The sequence below is a fragment of the Oncorhynchus nerka genome, linkage group LG17 (genome assembly GCF_034236695.1).
Source record: "Oncorhynchus nerka isolate Pitt River linkage group LG17, Oner_Uvic_2.0, whole genome shotgun sequence".
Lineage (NCBI taxonomy): Eukaryota > Metazoa > Chordata > Actinopteri > Salmoniformes > Salmonidae > Oncorhynchus > Oncorhynchus nerka.
In genome coordinates this window covers 25645520-25670620 of record NC_088412.1, presented here as the reverse complement: position 1 = coordinate 25670620, position 25101 = coordinate 25645520, and the positions used below count along the sequence as shown (strand labels likewise).

Genomic DNA, 25101 nt, shown 5'->3' with positions numbered 1-25101 from the left:
AACAAACTGCTGAGCAGGGTCAGGAGAAACCAAGCCAAAGCCACATTAAAGAGGCAGTATTGTAATTCAGTGGAGTTGCCTGGCTCATAGGAAAGGCCACAATGGAGGTTGCCAGTCAAAGCAGGGGGTGATGAGGGTCTGTGCCAGGGGAGTGAACTCTGGAGGGCCCCTTTGCTTGTTGAGTCTATGGGGATAGAGCCTACAGTAATGACTGGAGCTGCTGTCTTCCCTGTGTCCATACAGCTGAGCTCTTAAAGAGTGCAGAGGGTAAATGCCTATACTGTAGGCTACAGGCACCATAACTTAGCAATTGACAAAAAAATGACTGCAGCATTCAACACAGTGTCCAGAGCCTTCTACTACTGGCATAATTTAATCAACAAACGTGTTGAGTTTTGGATCTCATCTATGTAATGAATTAAAATGGCCGCATGCCATTCCAGTATTTTGGAAGGGGGGGAAAATATACAATCTACCTCCGCTCTCAAGAAGCCAGTCATGATTCAATATATTTTGAGTTTACGTTATAGAAACACAATACTTGCCTCAGTGGGGCCCGGCAATTTACATGGTGAATTCCCCCCTCTCATTTAGGCATTTCTGTGGCAACCTCCTGGGTCTCTCTCTTTACAAATAAGCATAAGCTTTGCCAGACCTCTCTGCATTGGGCTCAGACTCCTTCCTCAAAACAGAACACGTCTCTCTCTTTACAAATAAGCATAAGCTTTGCCAGACCTCTCTGCATTGGGCTCAGACTCCTTCCTCAAAACAGAACACGTCTCTCTCTTTACAAATAAGCATAAGCTTTGCCAGACCTCTCTGCATTGGGCTCAGACTCCTTCCTCAAAACAGAACACGTCTCTCTCTTTACAATATATTTTAACAGTGATGAACTTGCTTTGCAAAGGCCCAGATTTAGGTCAATAGCAGCAGCCCGAGGCCTGGAGTCACAGAGAGCCCTGAGGTTGTGCTGACATTACGGCCAGTGGAGCTGGAGCAAACAACCAGCTGTGTCCAACTCCTCTTCATACTTGGGAAAGGAAAGACACATCTTTAACGGGAGCGATATGGACATGTAGTAGTGAGACTGGAGACTGTTTGAAGATGCCGTAGTACTGGCCCTATAGTCCAACAAAGCAGTGCACAGGCCAAACCAGAGCACAACACACTATCAGCGACATATTAAAGTGTGAGGCTACAGTATATCAATAAAGTAAATCCCTCAATTATTCATGGACTCCCATTGTAACAATTCATGTAACTATGAATGAACTTTGGGCAACAGTGAAGGGTGGTGCTGTTGAGCAATCAGTGAAGCAGTAGTTCAGTCTATGACCTCTTGGTAGAAGCCTCTCTCCCATACTACTCGTTTCTTCACAACCAATTCCTGGTAAATACGTTCATCCAATTGCCTGTGATATGAATGACGCATCTCAACAGTGTAACATGGCAATGAGTATAGTTACTAATATAAAAACAGATGAATACAAAATGTTGAAGACATCTCAAAGTTGAAAGTAAAAGTCCTTTAGGTCCCTTAAAATGTCATGATTTAATGGTGAATTACGAGGAAATAGGAATTACATTTAGAGAACGGAGCAGGTTCCAAATATGCTGCAAAGAAGAATAGGCAGTCTTATAATTTCTCTCTTTTGTTGAGGAAAGGCGTTCACCTTTTCTTTCAGCACTCTTGTTGCATAACTTATTTAATTAACTTCATTATTTGCATATTATACACGCTTCCGAGGAACCAAAAGAACATTTTAGTGATTGGAAAGACAAGCGACCGCAGCCATTCAAGGTTAACTGTGGTGAGTGTCTCACTCCAAAAACAATATTTTGTTTCTTGCAAAATGTTTCCCCCGGTGGGGAAATTATAGCTATGAAAATACAGAGCTGGGACAGAGCTCCACAGTTAGAGGGAAGCAGGAGAGCTCCAGAGTTAGAGGGTAGCAGGAGAGCTCCACAGTTAGAGGGAAGCAGGAGAGCTCCACAGTTAGAGGGAAGCAGGAGAGCTCCACAGTTAGAGGGTAGCAGGAGAGCTCCACAGTTAGAGGGAAGCAGGAGAGCTCCACAGTTAGAGGGTAGCAGGAGAGCTCCACAGTTAGAGGGTAGCAGGAGAGCTCCACAGTTAGAGGGAAGCAGGAGAGCTCCACAGTTAGAGGGAAGCAGGAGAGCTCCCCAGTTAGAGGGAAGCAGGAGAGCTCCACAGTTAGAGGGTAGCAGGAGAGCTCAACAGTTAGACGGTAGCAGGAGAGCTCCACAGTTAGAGGGTAGCAGGAGAGCTCCACAGTTAGAGGGTAGCAGGAGAGCTCCACAGTTAGACGGTAGCAGGAGAGCTCCACAGTTAGAGGGTAGCAGGAGAGCTACACAGTTAGAGGGTAGCAGGAGAGCTACCCAGCTGTCCCCTCAACGCAGCACACCATTGTACTGAACTCACTGGCCTTACACTGAGTGTTCAAAACATTAGGAACATCTGCTCTTTCCATGACATACACTAAGCAGGTGAATCCAGGTGAAAGCTATGATCCCCTATTGTCACTTGTTAAATCCACTTCAATCAGTGTAGATGAAGGGGATGAGACAGGTTAAAGAAGGATTTTTAAGCCTTGAGACAAATGAGACACGATTGTGTATGTGTGCCATTCAGAGGGGAATGGTGAAGACACAATATTTAATGTGTGCCTTTGAATGGGGTATGGTAGTAGGTGCCAGGTCCACCGGATTGAGTGTGTAAAGAACTGCAACGCGGCTGGGTTTTTCATGCTCAGCTGTTTCCAGTGTGGATCAATAATGATCCACCACCCAAAGGACATCCAGCCAACTTGACACAACTGTGGGAAGCATTGGAGTCAACATGGGCCAGTATCCCTGTGCAACGCTTTCAACACCTTGTAGAGTCCATGCCCCAACGAATTGAGGCTGTTCTGAGGGCAAAAGGGGAGGTGCAAACTCAACATTTGGAAGGTGTCCTTAATGTTTTGTACATTCTGTGTATATTATTATATTACTATGCTGCCTTTGAGGCATTATGATGTTATATTTTCAGAAAAAAAAACCTTACTACTATCCAAAAGAAAATGATGTGATAATTAAAATGTAAATAGTGACACACACACACACACACACACCGACACACACACACACACACACCATGCACTGGAGCAGGTTTTCAATTCTAAGCCTGAGCAATCAATCCCAGCTTTTTTGCGCAGTGGACGGATCGCTAGAAGAATGACGAGAGCTGGATAGGCTTGACTGTTTCTTTCCCTGAAGTCCAAGTGCATCCTGCAATTACATCATGTCTGGTTTCCCTTAGCAACCAGACAGTCCTGGACGTGACCATCCTGAATAGGCTCCTCCATCCCCTCCCCCTTCCCTCCTCTCCTCTCAGTTAACTGCAATTTTTCTAACTATTGAACTTTTTCACAACTGCCACCAGTTTGACGTCAAAACATTAACAAATACATATTAAAATGGTGAAATAAATAAGTGTGTATAAAATATAAAAGGATATTTCATGCTGAAACCCTCATGTTAAACACCAATTGTATTCACTAAGTTGGGGTTTATGTTTAGGATAAGGTTTTACAGATTTGTCATTCTATTGTTTTTTTTACAATCATTTATTATTTTTTATATTTTACATGTGATAAGGTCACACATAGGGCCAAAGATAATTACAGACATCTGTGATAATCTGAATTATCCAAAAGGGCCACGAGATGTCTTGTGATAAATTACAAAAAATCCTTGAAAGTGACCAGAATTATGGTAGTTTACTGGTAAATGTCGAAGGTTTCCAATAATATACCTTCCCTTTGCAACCTCCCTGTGTTCTTTCATGTTTCTCCGGTCCAGATCTGCTGACTCTGCCATTGTGCTTTAGATCTAATTCACCTCTCAAGTTACATTCCTAAACACACACACACACCACACACACACACACACACACACACACACACACACACACACACACACACACACACACACACACACACACACACACACAGGTAGGCAGGCAGGCAGGCAGGCAGGCACATGCACAAACACACCTCTCCTAGCTCAGCGGTCTCTTTCTCACTCATTCTCTCCCTCTCTCACTTTACATCATCACACGCCTCACTGAGGTGCACTTGCCCTTTTTATGGAGCAGGGAGCACTGCAATGCAGCAGCAAGCCCCAAAAGCCTCTGCTCTGCAGCCACATTGGGAAATATAGAGGTACTGTGTTTAGTTGGTCTTTTAGTCTTGCAAAACAGCAAAACAGTGAGACCAACTTTAACGTTTATAGTTTTCCTAATTAAAGACTCATCTATCTCTAAACGGAAGTGACCACGAGTGTTAACCGTGAATAACTACAACCTCACTCGGAGGTAAATGTAAGCTTGAAGAAGAGAGAAATGCTTTTAGCCATGTGAATCTGTCTCACACAGGGAAAATGGGTCCTGGGCTGGCCGTGAACATTCAGACCCTGAGGCAGATCCTAGCTAATGCCCTCAGATCTATAATTGAACATAGACATATGGTTTTGATATCAGAGGGAGGAACAAAGCCAGGGAGGTGAGAGAGTTTACAGCTCTGAACTGCCATGAGCAACAGGAGTAGAGGCCTTTGGTATGTATGACATCAGCAACTTTCTTAAATCATAGTGATAAGGAATATTCAAATGAGTATATAGATCAACAAGTGTGTAACAGAAAACAGAGAAATCGAAGTTGCTTTTCTCCTAGTATAAGTTATCTGTGCTCTGTACCTGTGCCTGGTAGAGTCCGCCAGGGTCTCGAGGTCCAATCCCTACAAAGGGGCGGTTGGCAGGGGGCGTCCCTGGAGCTGAGTATGCTGAGAGAGAGAGAGAGAGAGAGAGAGAGAGAGAGAGAGAGAGAGAGAGAGAGAGAGAGAGAAGAGATGAGAGAGGAGAGAGAGAGAGAGAGAGAGAGAGAGAGAAGAGATGAGAGAGAGAGGAGAGAGAGAGAGGGGAGAGAGAGAAGAGATGAGAGAGAGAGAGAGAGAGAGAGAGCAGAGAGAGAGAGAGAGAGCGAGCAGAGAGAGAGAGCAGAGAGAGAGAGAGAGAGAGAGAGAGAGAGAGAGAGGGAGAGAGAGAGAGAGAGCAGAGCAGAGCAGAGAGAGAGAGAGAGCAGAGAGAGAGAGAGAGCAGAGAGAGAGAGAGAGACAGAGAGAGGACATTTAGAACTTCATGGCTTGTTATGTAAATCACTGTAGGCATTAAGAATGGCAGATGTGTCGTGCACACCGTTATTTGAAGGGAATTGGCCTGCCTCAGTGTGTTTCCAGACAGGCAGAGTTTGCATATAGACACTAAGTCAAATTGTCATCCAAATTGTCAATTTGGAATATGCATAGTAATACACTAAGTCAAACCTCATTGTCATCATAACTTATCTTAGTCACATAGTAGGTCACTGATCACATTATAGTAGGTCACATCATAGTAGGTCACTGATCACATCATAGTAGATCACACATCATCACAATACAAACCTCAGAGCATATATCAGAACTGATTTTGATCATAACTTATCTTAGTCACATAGTAGGTCACTGATCACATTATAGTAGGTCACATCATAGTAGGTCACTGATCACATCATAGTAGGTCACTGATCAAATCATAGTAGGTCACTGATCAAATCATAGTAGGTCACTGATCACATCACAGCAGGTCACTGATCACATCATAGTAGGTCACTGATCACATCATAGTAGGTCACATCACAGCAGGTCACTGATCACATCACAGTAGGTCACTAATCACATCACAGCAGGTCACATCACAGCAGGTCACTGATCACGTCACTGATCACATCACAGCAGGTCACTGATCACATCATCGTAGGTCACTGATCACATCACAGTAGGTCACTGATCACATCACAGTAGGTCACTGATCACATCACAGCAGGTCACATCATAGCAGGTCACTGATCACATCACAGCAGGTCACTGATCACATCAGGTCACTGATCACATCATAGTAGGTCACTGATCACATCCTAGTAGGTCACTGATCACATCACAGTAGGTCACTGATCACATCCACAGCAGGTCACTGATCACATCACAGCAGGTCACATCACAGCAGGTCACTGATCACATCATAGTAGGTCACTGATCACATCATAGTAGGTCACTGATCACATCATAGTAGGTCACTGATCACATCATAGTAGGTCACTGATCACATCACAGCAGGTCACTGATCACACCATAGTAGGTCACGGATCACACCATAATAGGTCACTGATCACATCACAGTAGGTCACTGATCACATCATAATAGGTCACATCTTTGGTCACTGATCTATGGACAGTTAAGCACTGTTCATTTATGTTAGCATCCAACAAACTTTGTACTGTAACTTTCCAATACAGATTGACTGAATGGATCACTAATGGAAGCTGACATAGTGGAGGAACTTGCAGAGATTTCAATCAAAATCCCACATGAGGATTTATTGGTATTGTTACAGCGCCCTCACGGCAGTAGGTACGCATATTGATCTGTCCTGTGTGTCTCTTAATTAGATGATGGTGATTAATGACAGTAGGAGTAGGAGTTGTATTACAAGTCTGCAATGCCTGAATGCTTTCTCTCTCTCTCTTTCTCATAAAGGATTGAGAGACAATAGCCTCACCCTTCCGGTGCTGAATCATTTATGCTTTGTTTTTTATAATCACATCCAGCACATAAATGTGATGAGTTGAGGGCACCGGTTTTAGAAAATGACATGAATCATCCAATCAAATTAGCCATTATCTGTATAACAACCCTACACACACACACACACGCACGCACGCACGCACACACACACACACACACACGCACGCACGCACGCACGCACGCACGCACGCACGCACGCACGCACGCATGCACCCACACACACACACACACACACAAAAACTATAGTCATTGAAGACCTAGAGGCTGGGAGTAGCAGGCTCACCAACGGCCCACTTACTGGGTGACGTGGGGGAGTTGGCTCCCCCGTCCGAGGTGGTGGTGCTGGACTTGGAGTCGGAGGGCAGGGTCAGACGGGGCATGCCGGGGGGCGGAGGGGGCGCCAGCATCTGGGAGGAGATGTAGTGACTGGGCAACTTCACTTGACCACTGCCATTCAGCTGTGAGGGGAGAGAGGAGGGAACACGTCAGTTGTGAAGGGAGAGAGGAGGGAACACGTCAGTTGTGAAGGGAGAGAGGAGGGAACACGTCAGTTGTGAAGGGAGAGAGGAGGGAACACGTCAGCTGTGAAGGGAGAGAGGAGGGAACACGTCAGTTGTGAAGGGAGAGAGGAGGGAACACGTCAGTTGTGAAGGGAGAGAGGAGGGAACACGTCAGCTGTGAAGGGAGAGAGGAGGGAACACGTCAGTTGTGAAGGGAGAGAGGAGGGAACACGTCAGTTGTGAAGGGAGAGAGGAGGGAACACGTCAGTTGTGAGGGGAGAGAGGAGGGAACACGTCAGCTGTGAAGGGAGAGAGGAGAGAACACGTCAGCTGTGAAGTGAGAGAGGAGGGAACACGTCAGTTGTGAGGGGAGAGAGGAGGGAACACGTCAGTTGTGAAGGGAGAGAGGAGGGAACACGTCAGTTGTGAAGGGAGAGAGGAGGGAACACATCAGTGGTGAAGGGAGAGAGGAGGGAACACGTCAGCTGTGAAGGGAGAGAGGAGGGAACACGTCAGCTGTGAAGGGAGAGAGGAGGGAACACGTCAGTTGTGAAGGGAGAGAGGAGGGAACACGTCAGTTGTGAAGGGAGAGAGGAGGGAACACGTCAGTTGTGAAGGGAGAGAGGAGGGAACACGTTAGTTGTGAAGGGAGAGAGGAGGGAACACGTCAGTTGTGAAGGGAGAGAGGAGGGAACACGTCAGCTGTGAAGGGAGAGAGGAGGGAACACGTCAGCTGTGAAGGGAGAGAGGAGGGAGCACGTCAGTTGTGAAGGGAGAGAGGAGGGAACACGTCAGTTGTGAAGGGAGAGAGGAGGGAACACGTCAGTTGTGAAGGGAGAGAGGAGGGAACACGTCAGTTGTGAAGGGAGAGAGGAGGGAACACGTCAGCTGTGAAGGGAGAGAGGAGGGAACACGTCAGCTGTGAGGGGAGAGAGGAGGGAACACGTCAGCTGTGAAGGGAGAGAGGAGGGAACACGTCAGTTGTGAAGGGAGAGAGGAGGGAACACGTCAGTTGTGAGGGGAGAGAGGAGGGAACACGTCAGCTGTGAAGGGAGAGAGGAGGGAACACGTCAGCTGTGAAGGGAGAGAGGAGGGAACACGTCAGTTGTGAAGGGAGAGAGGAGGGAACACGTCAGTTGTGAGGGGAGAGAGGAGGGAACACGTCAGTTGTGAAGGGAGAGAGGAGGGAACACGTCAGCTGTGAAGGGAGAGAGGAGGGAACACGTCAGCTCTGGGGGAGTTGGGAGGAGTAGGGGAGCATCACTGCTGTAGCACAGATGGTAGAATACTACAAGCCACTGCACTGGTCCTGTCTCTCTTCAACTATTTCGCACTCTCTCTCTCTCTCTCTCTCTCTCTCTCTCTCTCTCTCTCTCTCTCTCTCTCTCTCTCTCTCTCTCTCTTTCTCTTTCCGTCAGCACTGTGTGTGTGTGAGTGTGTGTGAGTGTGTGTGTGTCACAGGAGGTTGGTGGCACCTTCATTTGGGGAGAACGGGCTTGTGGTAATGACTGGACTGGAATCAGTGAAATGGTCTCAAATACATCAAATACATGGTTTCCATGGTTTCTAGGTGTTTAATGCCATTCTATTAGCTCCGTTCCAGCCATTATTATGAGCCGTCCTCCACTGAGCCGTCCTCCACTCAGCAGCCTCCACTGAGCAGCCTCCACTCAGCAGCCTCCACTGAGCAGCCTCCACTCAGCAGCCTCCACTGAGCAGCCTCCACTCAGCAGCCTCCACTGCTGTGTGTGTGTGTATGTGGGAGTTAGGGAGGGAGAGAGGAGGGAGAGCGAGTAATGTCCAGAGCACTGCACTGCTCAGCTAGTCATCCATCCACCCCTCCATCCATGGCTGCTCTTCCCCTGGCTGGCCTGGCTTTCAGATACTCTCCCCTCTCCAGAGGAGAGGACTGCTCACTCACTGTCCTCCACAACAATGGATGAGCAAATGAGTCAGCTCCATTGTGGTGCCGTGCACTCGTCCTGTGTGACTGCCTGGCTGCAGTCGCACTGCAGCAGGGGGAATTTCAATGACTCTGCAGAAACTTGGCCGAGCAGAGCCCAGCGTGGCTGCTGCTGGGGGCACTTCTGATACAAGTAAAAGTATATCCTCTCCTCTCTCCCTGTGTCAGACTTGTGCACTCTGCCAACATCAGCATCACTGCCAGAGACGTACTGGAATTTCCTTCAGGTTCATTCCTCTAGTGCCCCCCCACCACCACCATTTCCCTCCGTCCCTTCACCCTGTTCAAGTCAATACAGAAACAGTACGACAGCTCCATTGAGCAACCTGGCTTGTAATTCCGGCCTATTTAAAGCAGGGAAGAGGAGTCTTTTGCATGTGGTGCAGTGGCAGGTCCTCTCAGGTCTGTGTCACATATTGGTAATGAATGTAACCATGTCTGAGGAGCTGGTCTGGTCCCAGGATCAGCAGGACTAGCAGGCTGAGTCTAAACAGAGCAGGAAGACTGAAGGCTTATTTTCCTCTATGTGACGGGGGGATTCACCACTACTGTACTACCAGACAGCCACCACATTGAATAACGGTAATAATCGAAGAAGTTGGCTAAAACACATACAGTTATTACAATGATTTTATGGCTACAGATCTATTGATTTGTTGCCGCCTTCTGGGAGTGTTAATCCATCTGAGAGTCACGCAGGGTTGTGGCGGCTCCATCCTGCAGTCTAGAGCAGAGGGGAGGGGGAATAACAGCTACGTGAGGGAAACCTGCCGCTCTCTCAGGTTACGTCACCTACAGGAGAGTATTGGGGATACTAGTCCACTAGTAAAGACCGCGGTGGGGGAGAATGTGGGAATGAAATGGCATTTCATACAGTCTACAGGTCATTTGAGACAGGGTGACGACATAGGAAACATGAAGCGTGAAGGAATGAAATATCAAACAAACGATTAGGTGAATCTATAATAGCTGCTGCCTCTGTAAAAGCTAATGGTGATCCGAATACATAAACAAACAAATTCATTTAAACAACAAATGGAAATAACACAGTTCTCTGAATAAACCACACACCCTCTGAGCGAGTGAACTTTAATTAACATTACCTCAAACTTAAGGTCTTGCCATGAAATCATGGTCCAAAGACGATGTCACACTACAGGTTCTGCTAGATGAACACATAAAACATGGTGAATTGGAGGCCAACTCTCTCTACTGGGTTCCTATCTAGCATGAGTAATGAGTAGGGGGCATAAGTTTTACTGACCAAATGACCTGACCAGGACAAACTCGGGGCCCTAGTTAGAGTTGTTAGATGGGCTGGACTCACTGGGCTGGGCTGCTGGTTGGACGGGTCACAGGCCAGGGAGACCAGGTCCTTCAGCGGGTCTTGGGAGCTGAGGTGTGGCGGGTAGCGGATGGCGGTGTGGGGGAAGTAGGAGGTGGACTGGGGCAGGATGGAGGTGGTGGGGAAATGCAAAGACGAGGAAGGGTGCGGACTCCGAGAGATCCCTGCACAGAGAGAGAAAGAGAGAGAGGGGGAGAAACGAGAGGAATAAAGACAGAGAAAGAAAGAGAGAGAGAATATGTCCATAATTGTACTTTTTCATGGTCCACAATGATGATACGCTTGAGATAAGTGCCATTGAAGATGTGTGCTTTTGCAAAAACAATGAAATGACTCAATCTTTCCGACTCTCCCTTGGTACAGTATCTGTTGCGAGATGGCAACTATTATTTATCAGGACCACGAGCTAACATAGCCAATTCGTTTTAACAGCAGCTTTAATTGTTCATGCATCATCCAGCAGACGTTTGGCTGGGGAACGCCGCCTCCTCATAGATTACTCTTCATTGTCTCCACAAACAATTACCTGTCAAAAAGTGTTAACGGGCAGTTCAGTTTTAAAAACCAAGTAATGCATTGTCGACAAGGAAGCTTATCTTGTTTAAAGCACAAAGCCTGCAGTCAGTACCTACACCAGGATGACCTCAACAGGTACAGAAAAAAAAGGCTAACTTTTAGACAATATCTTAACTATGAAGAAGGGTCGATTTTCTGACATATGAAAGATTTTCTGACATATGAAACATGTCTTTTCTGACTTATGAAACATGTCTTTTCTGACATATGAAACATGTCTTTTCTGACATATGAAACATGTCTTTTCTGACTTATGAAACATCTTTTCTGACTTATGAAACATGTCTTTTCTGACATATGAAACATGTCTTTTCTGATGTATGAAACATGTATTTTCCGACTGCATTCTTTTTGACATATGAAACATGTCTTTTCTGATGTATGAAACATGTATTTTCCGACTGCATTCTTCTCACAATTCACATCCTAGGAGAAGTACGCACGTCAGGCTTGGTAGATTGTGGCAACAGCGACAAGATGTCTCCTTTAAATGTGTGTGGGTGGGCGACATGTGTAAGACTGTGTGTACTGACCACTGTGCACTGCGATGACGGGCCGGTGGTGCTGTGTGAAGCCGAGACGTGGGGAGCTCTCCTGAGGAGACGGGCTGTCCATCTCTGTCTTCTTTACTCCAGGGGACATGCCTGGACACAGAGACAGAGATACACAGAGGGTGTTACTGACGCCACTACGACTCCCATAATAATAATGACTGTCTGGTGGAGGATATTGAAAAGACCCTACATTTCATTGCCAAGTCCAATCTGCTACTACACGGCTGTTGTAATGGCAGGAGCTCACCACAGGGTGGCAGGGTGCATTGAGATGACCCAGTCAGTCATTATCAGCTCTGCAGTAAGATGCAGTAAAGCACACACGCTCCAAACTAACTTCCTCATTGGGACGAAACAATAGGATCAGAAACAAGTTTATGTTCTGGTCAGATCTACCTCAAATCAGGTTCGCCTAGGTAGATCACTCACATTCCCAAGAGGCCTGCAGTGCCTGATACCCGAGTTGCTTACATGTGCTAAACAAATGGGTCTCTGTTGCAGTGATATTACTGTCCTACTCCTCTGTGTTTAGTTTGCTATCGCACTCTTGTTGATAACAGAATGTGTGCTAGGAACACTTTCTCCACCCAGCTCGGGCCTGTTTTAGATCAGTCTTGAGATTGCACAGCTCTTTCTTTGTTTCCTTCTTTGGAGTTGCAGAGCAGACAGTGTACATGTTGTTGCTGTGCAGTGGGAAGAAACAATCTGTCAGTCATGGAGTGATGACTTTGAGGTTTCTCTCTCACACATTATACAGTTATGCCCCTCTAACTCTAATCATGTTCTAAGAAAGAGATGGAGAGAGAGAGCAAGGAGAGAAAGGAAAGAGAGAGAGAGAGAGAGAGAGAGAGAGAGAGAGAGAGAGAGAGAGAGAAAGAAAGAAAGAAAGAAAGAAAGAAAGAAAGAAAGAAAGAAAGAAAGAAAGAAAGAAAGAAAGAAAGAAAGAAAGAAAGAAAGAAAGAAAGAAAGAAAGAAAGAGAGAAAGAGAGAAAGAGAGAGGGGGAGGGAGAAAAACAGAAAGAGAGAGAGGCTTATCTGACAGCTTCCTCTTCCCCTGTTCTGCCCCAGCCATCCGCCCCTAGCCCTCTGTCTCAGAGCAGAGTGAGTGAGCAAATCACATCTTTTCGGGAATGTCAGAGGGCAGGGGTGCAGATGAGGTTCAACAAGAGACTTGCTCAGAGGATAAACACGCACGTCCGGCTTAGTGCTGGGGGCTAGGCAGGGGCAGCCATTACAGCACTGATGTTAATTACCTGATCACACTAATCTGACTGATCTCCCAGCTCATTCTCCAACCCACACATCTACCTACTGTATTTGACACATTACATTTACATTACAATATCTTGAAAATGTATATATTTTTTAAAGAAAGTCTACAGAGTGATGGTAGTGCTGCTGTCCAGAGCCACAGCTCTACAGGAGGCCAGGCTTTACCTTCCCAATCCAATCCTCACACTACAGACTGACGCAAGCTTCCCCTGACCTCTTCTACCTGGGGGAAGGTGCACAAACATTCCCCTCTCAACCAGTACACCAGTTTCCTCCGACACATTGGTGCGGCTGGCTTCCGGGTTGGATGCACGCTGTGTTAAGAAGCAGTGTGGCTTGGTTGGGTTGTGTTTCGGAGGACGCATGGCTTTCGACCTTCGTCTCTCCCGAGCCCGTACGGGAGTTGTAGCGATGAGACAAGATGGTAATTACTAACACTTGGATACTACGAAATTGGGGAGAAAAAGGGGATAAAAAAATAAATAATAATAATAATAATAATTTGGGGGGTGTTCAGTTTGTCCTGTGACACACAAGTGTGTAATGGGAAAAAAACTTGTTCATTCCCCCTGAGACACCTGCAGGGAGTGCAAGTCACAGTCAGGGTCACCCCTGTGCAGTGCCCCTGGAGCAATTAGGGTTAAATGCCTTGTTCAAGGGCACAGCAACAGATGTTTTTCACCTTCGTTTCACCTTTTTTCACTTCCGGTATTCGAACCAGCAACCTTTCAGTTACTGGCCCAATGCTCTAACCTCGAGGCTACCAGCCACCCATAAAGAGGAGCTTGTTAGGGCTGTCTAGACAGGAAGAGAGAGAGCACGACATGAGGGCTGGACTAGACTCATACAGGGCCTGTGATGGGGTCGGGCTGGGAGGGAGGGGCCGGCTCTGCTCTTCTGACCTCCACAGCTCTGGTTACAGCATCAGCAGCAAGGGGTGCTCCTGGGGCCAGGGGCCCAGCCGGGGCTACTCTGGCTAACAGCACCACAAAGCCCCGTACACACCACTAGGCCCCTTAACAGGCCACTGGACACTATTAGTGTAGTGTGGAGAGTCCAACACAATTAAACAGCATCACCTCACAGCATTGATTATATGGGAGGCCTATAAACTCCCTTAACAGCACAAACACACAGTGTGTTAAAATGTTTCATGTGTGTGTGTTAAATACTCAGGTAAAGATGGTGATCCTCATCCCCCTTTCTGCTGCTAACCCATGGAGAACCGCCTCATGGCTCATACCAATGATGCTGCCGCACGTGTAGTGAACTTACCAGGCAGGCCCCACTCCCTCAGCACACGTACCTGACGACCTGGCACCGCTCTTACCCACACTCAACCACTGGAAACACACTGTGCATGCTGTAACCTACTCCTCCTCTTTTTACCAGAAGCAGGTCAGTGCTGGTGGGGGAGGACAGCCATACTGTACGATACACATATTGAAAGGCATATTGCCATTTCAATATTTAAAATACTGCTTTAAACAATCATCTTGAAACAATTGCTTGTATCTAGATGAGAGGTACACAGTAGCTTTACTGTTTGCTAGATATCTTTGTTAGGAAAATCATTCCATACTAGCAAACTGGTACGTGAGCCTGAGGTGAGAGGAAAGAGAGAAGATAGCTACTGCGACGTTGCATCTGTGGATACTGCTCCAAGGTACCCTGGTCCACTTGGCTTTTTGTCGACTTTCACAAAAAGTGTTGGTTCATGAATTAATTACGACGTCAGGCTCAATTTGAGAAATTTGAAGCCGCGTATTTCACGGCCAAGGCTTACTGTGCAGCAGTTCATAACATGATATATTTGTCATTTGTTCTTTTGCTCTTTTGCACTGTGTCAGTAGCTTTCAAGGTACCTGAAGTGAAAGTATGGCCTGATATTTCAGCTGTTTTCCCACGGTGATTATGAATGTTTCTTGATACCCGAAATAAAGAAAATTAAAGATGGACACCAGAACTCAGACACCCTTTGTTATCACTGAAGAGTTGGAGGATAGCCAGTGTCCTCAACATGACAGAATACGTCTGTACTAACTGATGAGCAATAAGCACTGTCCTTGGACAAAACTATACAATATCTAAGAGATTGTGTGGATGACCAGAGGGGATGCTCACCTCCTTCCAGGTCTTCCTGCCAGTTGCGGGAGCTGCTAGCCGGGGAGTTGGGAGAGGTGTAGTACTCCCCTCCAGGACTGGTGTCCACATCATCCTCCATGGAGCCCGACTTGTGCCTCTTACTCCTGGATGTCAAACAGAGGGAGAGAGGGAAGAGGAAATAAGGGGAAGGCAATGTGAAACATGGAGAGCTCCTGGTGGAAACTGTGTACAGTGTCTAAAGTATGTACACTAAAACTACACCCTCTAAAGTCCATTGCACGCAAAATGGAGCTGTGAAGATGAAACATCATTGAGCAAGCAAACACTGAGTCGAGAGGTCCCGTGGGCACATCATTTCCGCACGCAGAAATCTTCATTCACGAGCAGAGATTTTTTGTTCTGTTTTGTCAAGACTCAGAAGTTACTGAGCTCTCACAAATAAACCACATGCTCACATGGATTTCTCCTCTCACACTCTAAAATCATGCTCTCACAACTGCAATCTTTTGCTATAATTTTATTACAGGTGAAAATTAGAGCCAATGAACATGGTCGTCACTAGTTAACACTAGGGCTGTTGCGGTGACTGTATTACCGCCACACTGGCAGTCATGACCGCAGTAAAATTCCATGTGACTGCTGAGTCACGGTAATCTCCTCATATGCACTCTGGACAGAGGGTCGGAGAGCCCATGGCATACAGAGTTTGAGCAGAATATCGGGTCTCCCGAGTGGCGCAGTGGTCTAAGGCACTGCATCGCAGTGCTGAGGTGCCTCTACAGCCTGGGGTGTGTCACAGCCGGCCATGACCGTAATCCCCATAGGGCGGTGCACAATCGTCACAATGCCATCCGGGTTTGGGCGAGGAGCTTTCCTTGGCTATTGCGCTCTAGCGACTCCTTGTGGCGGGACAGGCACTTGCAAGCTGACTCGGTCACCTGTCAAACAGTGTTTCCTCCGACACATTGGTGTGTAGGAAGTGTGTTAAGTGTATGTTAAGAAGTGTGTTAAAAAGCAGCGCAGCTTGGTGGATCATGTTTTGGAGGATGCATGTCTTGACCGAGCCCGTTGGGGAGTTGCAGCGATGAGACAAGATCGGAACTACCAACTGGATACCACAAAATTGGTGAGAAAAAATGTCAGAAAAATAAATACATTTGAAAATCATTTTTAACATTGTTTTAGCGGAACATCACCTCTCGCACAGCGGGAGCACGCTCCTCAAACACTGGTTGATGCTTGGAGTGAAGTAAGTGTTGTTATATTTATTTCTCAGCTACCGTGTGACCAGTAGTCTTTTGCATGACAATAACCAGCGGACAAAATTTCATGACCACCACAGCCCTAGTTAACAAAGCCACAAAGCCATAATTAGCAGAATACTTTGAGATACAGATTTTATTACTTTTAGTCTAGCAGTTCTTCTGCAGTTACAATGAGAGAATGACTAACCATCTTTTCTCTCTCCATCCCTTTCTCCATCCAGGCCCACTTTCACTATGCGGTGGATAAGTTATTCTCTGCTTAGCTGACAGAGATAGGAGATACTCTGTTTCAAGTACCTTGGCTCTCCACTATGCACAGCACTCTGGGGATTTCCTAAACATGACTTCTACCCGTAACTTAGTGGTACTGAGAGTTCCTCTAGTTGCTTTGACGTTGAATGGAGTCATTGTTGTTAGGACATTTGTCCAGTAGAGAGGATGACATGTCATTGACTTTGACCATCTGCTGTCTATTTGGTTAGAACAATGGCTCTATACAGAGGACGGCTCTATCCTGAATGTGTACAAGCAGTGTAGGTAAGGGATGAAGCTCTCCAGACGAGGGTTGGGCATGGCATGACAGCAGGCTGTTTAATACTGAGCCATACTGACTGACGAGTGGCGTGGACTGGTACAACTCGCCTCAGTCCCACATAGTATGTTATCATTTATTTGGCTCAATTATTATCCATAGTTGCCTCTTTTAAAACAACATTGTGCCTTACACAAACTGGCACATATGTATCCCTCCATAACTCAGCACATACAGTTTGTATCCCTCCACAACTCAGGACATACAGTTTGTATCCCTCCACAACTCAGCACATACAGTTTGTATCCCTCCACAACTCAGGACATACAGTTTGTATCCCTCCACAACTCAGCACATACAGTTTGTATCCCTCCACAACTCAGCACATACCGTTTGTATCCCTCCACAACTCAGCACATACAGTTTGTATCCCTCCACAACTCAGCACATACAGTTTGTATCCCTCCACAACTCAGGACATACAGTTTGTATCCCTCCACAACTCAGGACATACAGTTTGTATCCCTCCACAACTCAGCACATGCAGTTTGTATCCCTCCACAACTCAGGACATACAGTTTGTATCCCTCCACAACTCAGGACATACAGTTTGTATCCCTCCACAACTCAGCACATACAGTTTGTATCCCTCCACAACTCAGGACATACAGTTTTTATCCCTCCACAACTCAGGACATACAGTTTGTATCCCTCCACAACTCAGGACATACAGTTTGTATCCCTCCACAACTCAGGACATACAGTTTGTATCCCTCCACAACTCAGGACATACAGTTTGTATCCCTCCACAACTCAGGACATACAGTTTGTATCCCTCCACAACTCAGGACATACAGTTTGTATCCCTCCACAACTCAGGACATACAGTTTGTATCCCTCCACAACTCAGCACATACAGTTTGTATCCCTCCACAACTCAGCACATACAGTTTGTATCCCTCCACAACTCAGGACATACAGTTTGTATCCCTCCACAACTCAGCACATACAGTTTGTATCCCTCCACAACTCAGCACATACAGTTTGTATCCCTCCACAACTCAGGACATACAGTTTGTATCCCTCCACAACTCAGGACATACAGTTTGTATCCCTCCACAACTCAGCACATACAGTTTGTATCCCTCCACAACTCAGGACATACAGTTTGTATCCCTCCACAACTCAGGACATACAGTTTGTATCCCTCCACAACTCAGCACATACAGTTTGTATCCCTCCACAACTCAGGACATACAGTTTGTATCCCTCCACAACTCAGGACATACAGTTTGTATCCCTCCACAACTCAGCACATACAGTTTGTATCCCTCCACAACTCAGCACATACAGTTTGTATCCCTCCACAACTCAGGACATACAGTTTGTATCCCTCCACAACTCAGCACATACAGTTTGTGTCCCTCCACAACTCAGCACATACAGTTTGTGTCCCTCCACAACTCAGGACATTTGTATCCCTCCACCTTCCACAGTGGAGTCCTGACCAGGGGCATCAAACTCCAATGTCTATGTACCCGTTGTGCATAGTTACTGGACCAGTGGGAGGAGGTGATGCGTCCTATCTCAAACATTTCCTCCATCTTGGATCCTGGTAAACACACACCTAGTCTTGCTCTCTGTGTATGGTTGTTGTGCGTGAGAGTAATGGGTCTGTATATGCAAGTGTAGTGTGTAGTGTAGGATATACAGTACGTGTTGTGTATATGAGTCTACAGTACTATGAGTCTGTATACACCTTGCATTACAGGCCCGTGTTTTGTTTGCATACACTTTTCTTGCGTGTGATTTAGTGTTATCTCCCCCTCTCTCTCTCGTCTGCTCAGATATGTGGTGCTCTCCAGACCAGTGTTTCTAGGCAGGGATGTCCTACACTGTCTGTTCTTGCCCCTCTACTCTGCACTCAGGGATGTCCAGTGCCCAATGCATTGACTCGGTTAGTTCCCACACACACACACACACTGTTAACACACACTGTTAAACACCTAGACACAACGGAGACGTTTGTGTAAATCATGCATTGATGTCACCTGAATAAAAATTCAAGCTACAGGATTTTAAGTTGGGATTCAGCCCTTCGACTCCATACTAAATCTACTTCCATCCTCTGTATCTTTCTGTCTTCTCTTCAGATTGTGCTGATGCCCCACTGTAAGAACCTGGAGATCTTCACTGGTTCTGAGGGAGGGGACGTGGCCACCAACAGTGCCTGGGACACGTTCCAGCGTTACCGCTGTCTGGAGAACAGCCAGAGCTTGGTCAAGACCTTCTCCAACTCCATCTAGCCTATCAGCTGCACCAAGGAGCTAGAGGTATGGCACCTTAAACATACCTGTATGCTCATCTATCTGTTTCTTAACTAAAGTTCTATAGAAGGTTTCTTGTTCATCAATAACACTGACGAAGGGCCTGGATTGTACACCTCTGCTCAAATCAAATTGTATTGGTCACATACACATATTTAGAGGATGTTATTGTGTGTGTAGCGAAATGCTTGTGTTCCTAGCTCCAACAGTGCAGTAGTATCTAACAATTCACAACAATACACACACATTTAAAAGTAAAATAATGGAATTAAGAAATATATAATTATTAGGACGAGCAATGTTGGAGTGGCATTGACCAAAATACAGTAGAATACAGAATATACATATGAAATGAGTAAAACAGTATGTAAACATTAAAGTGATTAGGCGGCAGGTAGCCTAGTGGTTAGCGCAACCAAAAGGTTGCTGGATCGAATCCCTGAGCTGATAAGGTAAAAATCTGTTGTACTGCCCGTGAGCAAGGCAGTTAACCCACTGTTCCCCGGGAGCCGTGGATGTTGAGTAAGGCAGCCCCCCGCACCTCTCTGGTTCAGAGGTGTTGGTTTATATGTGGAAGACACATTTCAGTTGAGGGCAATCAGTTGTACAACTGACTAGGTTTCCTCCTTTCCCTAGTGTTCCATTTAAAGTGACCAGTGATTCCATGTCTATGTACATAGGGCAGCAGCCTCTAAGGTGTAGGATTGAGTTACTGGGTGGCAGCTGGCTAGTGATGGCTATTTAACAGTCTGATGGCCTTGAGATTGAAGCTGTTTTTCAGACTCTCGGTCCCAGCTTTGATGCACCAGTACTGACCTCGCCTTCTGGATGATAGCGGGGTGAACAGGCCGTGACTCGGGTGGTTGATGTCCTTGATGATCTTCCTGTGACATCGGGCGGCTGTAGGTGTCCTGGAGGGCAGGCAATGTGCCTCCGGTGATGCACTGGGCAGACCGTAACACCCTCCAGTGGTTTTGGGCGGTGAAGTTGCCGTATCAGGCGGTTATACAGCCCAATTTTGCACCTGTAAAAGTTTGTGAGGGTCTTAGGGGCCAAGCCACATTTCTTCAGCCTCCTGGGATTAGGCACTGTTGTGCCTTCTTCACCACACTGTCTGTGTGGGTGGACCATTTCAGAATGTCAGTACGCCGAGGAACGTGCAGCTCTTCACCTTTCCACTGTGGTCCCGTCGATATGGATAGGGGCGTGCTCCCACATAGTGACGTCTGACATTCCATATTGAGGCAAACATGTCACTGATCTGTGCTATTTTATCTTTCCTATAATTTCTTGCATCCTTTTTAAGTGCCTCCTTCTAAAACACCATCAGAGGAGAGGACCCTAGGTTCCTCACCTCAGACCTCCAATTGGTTTTCAGAAACATTTGAGTAGAGAGGAAGTGAGGAGTTAAGCTGAGATTAATTGGGACAGAGCTCGTGTCATTGTTTTAGGTGAAATCTGACCTTGAATGATACATTTTATCGGTTTGCAGCACATATATCTTTGTTCTACTTGTGCTCTTTTGAGAGTGAGAACTTGACAAAGACCGATGACTATTGTTAGAGGACAATTTGATGCTTTCACATTTATTTTGTACACGTTTGAACCATGTTTCTTTGTTACAGTTCTATATTTTTTGATTCAGACATTTTCCTTTTAGATCTGCGGCAATGATGTTCTGCTCGCTCAAAGTAACACTTGCAAGCTCTCCACTGGCCTGTCCGCTCGCGGGCACATCCTCTGCTCTCTCCACTGGCCTGTCCGCTCGCGGGCACATCCTCTGCTCTCTCCACTGGCCTGTCCGCTCGCGGGCACATCCTCTGCTCTCTCCACTTGCCTGTCTGCTCGCGGGCACATCCTCTGCTCTCTCCACTGGCCTGTCCGCTCGCGGGCACATCCTCTGCTCTCTCCACTGGCCTGTCCGCTCGCGGGCACATCCTCTGCTCTCTCCACTGGCCTGTCCGCTCGCGGGCACATCCTCTGCTCTCTCCACTGGCCTGTCCGCTCGCGGGCACATCCTCTGCTAATATTACTCGACATCATCATTTCGTGCACAATGGACTTTAGAGGCTGATTAGACACAATAGCACGCACGCACACACACACACACACACACACACACACACACACACACACACACACACACACACACACACACACACACACACACACACACACACACACACACACACACACACACACACACACACACACACACACACACACACACACACACACACACTACACAAGTGGGTCAAAAACAGCAACCTGAAGATGACCGGTAGAAAACTGAGTAGCTCCAGGACCCTCATGTAAACCAGTTCATTTACAGTCTCATTTTGTCCCAGCTTTACTTGCCTTTTACAGTGACAAATTACACAATAAATCACTGCTGGTGTTTTGGCAGTGGTGTACAGATAAATCACAGTCTGCAGTCACCTGAGGAACAGCCATTGTTATTTTAGTTAAAGTGTTGTGCTTTCAGCAAAAGGACACTGCTCTCTGTGCACCCATGAAAAAGAACACACAGTCTTCCTCTCAAGTGGTGGCACATCCAGCCGTTCATTTATGCAAGGCTCGTGTTAACCTGGAATGTATTTGAACAATCTGAATGTGAGTGTATTCACAGGGTAGAGTAATATCAACACTAATTCAAGAAGTGTACGGTGCCGCGAGTTTGTGCCTTGTAGTGTATGCAGTTTGTTCATTTCCAGTCTCGATTGAGTGCATGTGTGTGTTTTGGGGCTGGTACTGACCCGCTGGAGGAGGTACTAGGCAGGGTCCTCCTCATGCCCACCCCTGAGGGGTTGAGGTCGTAGGCCAGGTGCCCCTGCAGCTCCCCCAGGGAGAAGTTAGGGCCTGCCCCGGTCACCACCGGAGCTGCATGCAACAAACACACAGAGGGGACAGGTCAGTCAGGGGAGGAACATGTCACACACTGTATATTGCTGTCAATTAAACATGCAATTATCCATGGAATCATACTCAAACATCTGCATAGAGGACATGTAGCACCATCCTCGAGCTCACTCATACATCGCCGCTGAAGAATTGTGTCGCTGTGTGAGCAAAGACATTGTGTTGTATCTGTATGCCTTTCTCTGTGACTGCTCTAAAGAGTGGACAATCCCAGCTGCAGTCTGCTACTTCAACGCTCAGGACAAGAGCAGGAGAATGTGGAATTATGGGTCTGGGGCTGTGTAGCCATCTATCAGCCTTTACCCCATTTCCCATCTCAGGTTTCCACTAATGTACTTTATATATCCATGTGCATTAATGGCTGCCTGCTGCTGTGCTGTGGTCTGGCTGGAGTGGACAGAGATGTTGTTGCAGTATACTACACTAGTATGTACTGTATTGTACCGAGCAGTGGGGCGACACAGTGAGCTCGGAGAACAATGGCCCATTTGTTAGGGCAGGTATGCTTATTAACAGTGGGATGGCGTCACTACAGATCCCCCGGTGATCAATCTCTCCCTGACTACACACTGTACTGAGACGCTGGAGAACACAACACAAAAGGAGGATTCATGGATCTCCAGTGTAGCAATTCCCTCACGTGCACCTTACAGGAACCTCTGGCCAAAGAAGAGTAACCAGGGAGGGAACTGAACACGGGCAGGGGGGGTTGAAAGCATAGAAATTGAATTATTAGAACAGGAATCCCCATTCATGTGAGGGATTTTATTTCTATACTTGAGCTGGATAGACGTGGTGATGTAAACAAGCTCAGTAATTACAACACATTCTGCTCTGTTTAATTACACTGGTAAAGTAGGTCAGTGGAGAATTCATCCTCTCTAAAAGGCGGCTAATGTCTCCTAGGATATGCATCCCACATGAGGCCTGGGTAAATAAAGTGGAGTGCACTTAAAAGTAACCGATTAGTTAAATCAGCTAATTATGTAGTCTAAAATCTAAACCAACGCCTCTTGGGGGCAAAACGCGAGCATCAATATTAGCGTAAATACATGATGCAAGTGTTGTGGATTTTGTGACATGAAAACCAAATGTGAATGTGTCACATAAACAGAGGTGCAGGTGATAGTTCTTATAGCATAGCGCCATGGGCAGCTGAGGACTTGGGGAGTCGGGGGGTGAATCTGAACTAGCAGTCTTTTCCCCAGGAGAGGCCAGTTGGCAGGTGGTTCATTGAAGTCTTTAACTTCTACATTTATTCCAATTAGTCAGTCAAAATGCCACATGGAAAACAGAGAGCCAGTTTGACAGGTGTAATGTGAAAACAGAGAGCCAGTTTGAAAGGTGTAATGTGAAAACAGAGTGTCACGGTCGTCATAAGGAGGAGACCAAGGCGCAGCGTGATAAGTGTACATTCTAATTGATTAAACTAATGCAACACTGAACAAAACAACAAAAGGAACCGTGAAGCAATAAGTGCGAACAGGCAACTAAACAGAATAATAACCCACATAACCAAAATGGAAAATGGCAACCTAAATAGGATCCCCAAACAGAGACAACGATAAACAGCTGCCTCTGACTGGGAACCAATTCAGGCCACCATAGACCTACATATACCTAGACATACAAAAACCCCATAGAATTACAAAAACCCTAGACAGGACAAAAAACCCTAGACAATACAAAAACTAAACCAACCACCCTTGTCACAACCTGAGCTAACCAAAATAATAATAAGGTCAGGGCGTGACACAGAGAGCCAGTTTGACAGGTGTAATGTCAAAACAGAGAGCCAGTTTGACAGGTGTAATGTGAAATGTGTTCCCTATGCATCATAATAACTCACTCATTTAGTTTAGATAATTATAGCTACAGCATTCTACATCAGCTGTGTGTGTGTGTGTGTGTGTGTGTGTGTGTGTGTGTGTGTGTGTGTGTGTGTGTGTGTGTGTGTGTGTGTGTGTGTGTGTGTGTGTGTGTGTGTGTGTGTGTGTGTGTGTGTGTGTGAGGTGTTATCAGCTTTCTGTTCCCTCAAGATCAAAAAGTAGACTGAGGTAAGAACAAGGCTGACAAGTCCATCTGCGGCAGCAGCCGGGGGATATCCCTTCTGGCTTTTGCTAGCAAGGTCCTGGCCAAGGTGATGCTACACAGGCTGGTGAAAAACATCACAGAGGAACTGCTGCCAGAGTCACAATGCGGCTTCAAAAAGAACAGGAGACGGTCGACATGATATTCACAGCACAGCAACTCCAGGAGAAGTACCGTGAACAACATCAGGACCTTTTCATGACCTTTTGTCGACCTCTCCAAGGCCTTCGACACTGTGAGCAGGGAACTACTATGGGGCATTCTACTCAAATGTGGCTGTCCAGACAAATGTGTCAACATCCTTTTCCAGTTCTATGATGGCATGAGGCCATAAGAGGGCAGGAGTCAGTGCCCTTTGGAGTAAAGCATCAGTGTGAGACAGGGCTGTGTGCTGGCACCTGTCCTCTTTAACATCTTCCTCCTATGTGTCACCCAGCTCCTCCACAAGGAGCTTGAGGACAGCAGCGGGGATGCGGTGGACTTCAGGATGGATGGAAACCTATTCAACATCAGGAGGCTCCAAGCAGCCACCGAGGCTTCGGCTGATGACTGTGCTCTTGTGATCCACATTCTGGAAGACGTTTAGTCCGTCCTTGTAATGGCTGTGAGGGTCTGTAGCAGGATGGGACTGTCTATCAACACCACGAAGACAGAGGTGGTCTGTCAATGGAGATCCGGCCCTCCACCCACCATGCCTGTCTCCACCATTGAACATAAATCACTGACAAAGGTGACATAGGACAACAATCCTTGGTATCAGACGGATGCCACTACTGACCACACTGGACTGGCCTGAGGCTGCAGGGGAACTCACTGCTCTGGACTGTGCTGACCACTCTGTCTCCCATTCCATGTACCACAATGCTGCCGTTGGCGAGAGCATTCTCACCTTTACTGTTAAGGCAAGGCTGCAAGTTACGTGTACCAACACAATATAATCTAGCACTCTGGTACCCATTTTGTCTTCTAC

General features: G+C 46.7%; 1 protein-coding gene across 7 annotated transcripts in view; it reads right to left on the bottom strand.

Moving 5' to 3' along the window:
- Window positions 1–25101, bottom strand: part of LOC115144966 (nuclear factor 1 C-type-like) — a 136381-nt gene that overhangs the window by 14996 nt on the left and 96284 nt on the right. For 3 of the 7 annotated variants that reach the window (XM_029686143.2, XM_029686148.2, XM_029686141.2), the window contains 6 exons: window positions 21878–22001; window positions 15016–15140; window positions 11599–11709; window positions 10409–10653; window positions 6965–7139; window positions 4756–4841 (listed from right to left, as the gene is read on the bottom strand). In XM_029686143.2, the coding sequence (XP_029542003.1) occupies window positions 4756–4841; window positions 6965–7139; window positions 10409–10653; window positions 11599–11709; window positions 15016–15140; window positions 21878–22001 (866 nt within the window). The remainder of the gene's footprint in view (window positions 1–4755; window positions 4842–6964; window positions 7140–10408; window positions 10654–11598; window positions 11710–15015; window positions 15141–21877; window positions 22002–25101) is intronic. The other 4 variants (XM_029686142.2, XM_029686145.2, XM_029686146.2 and 1 more) reach the window with 4 other exon arrangements.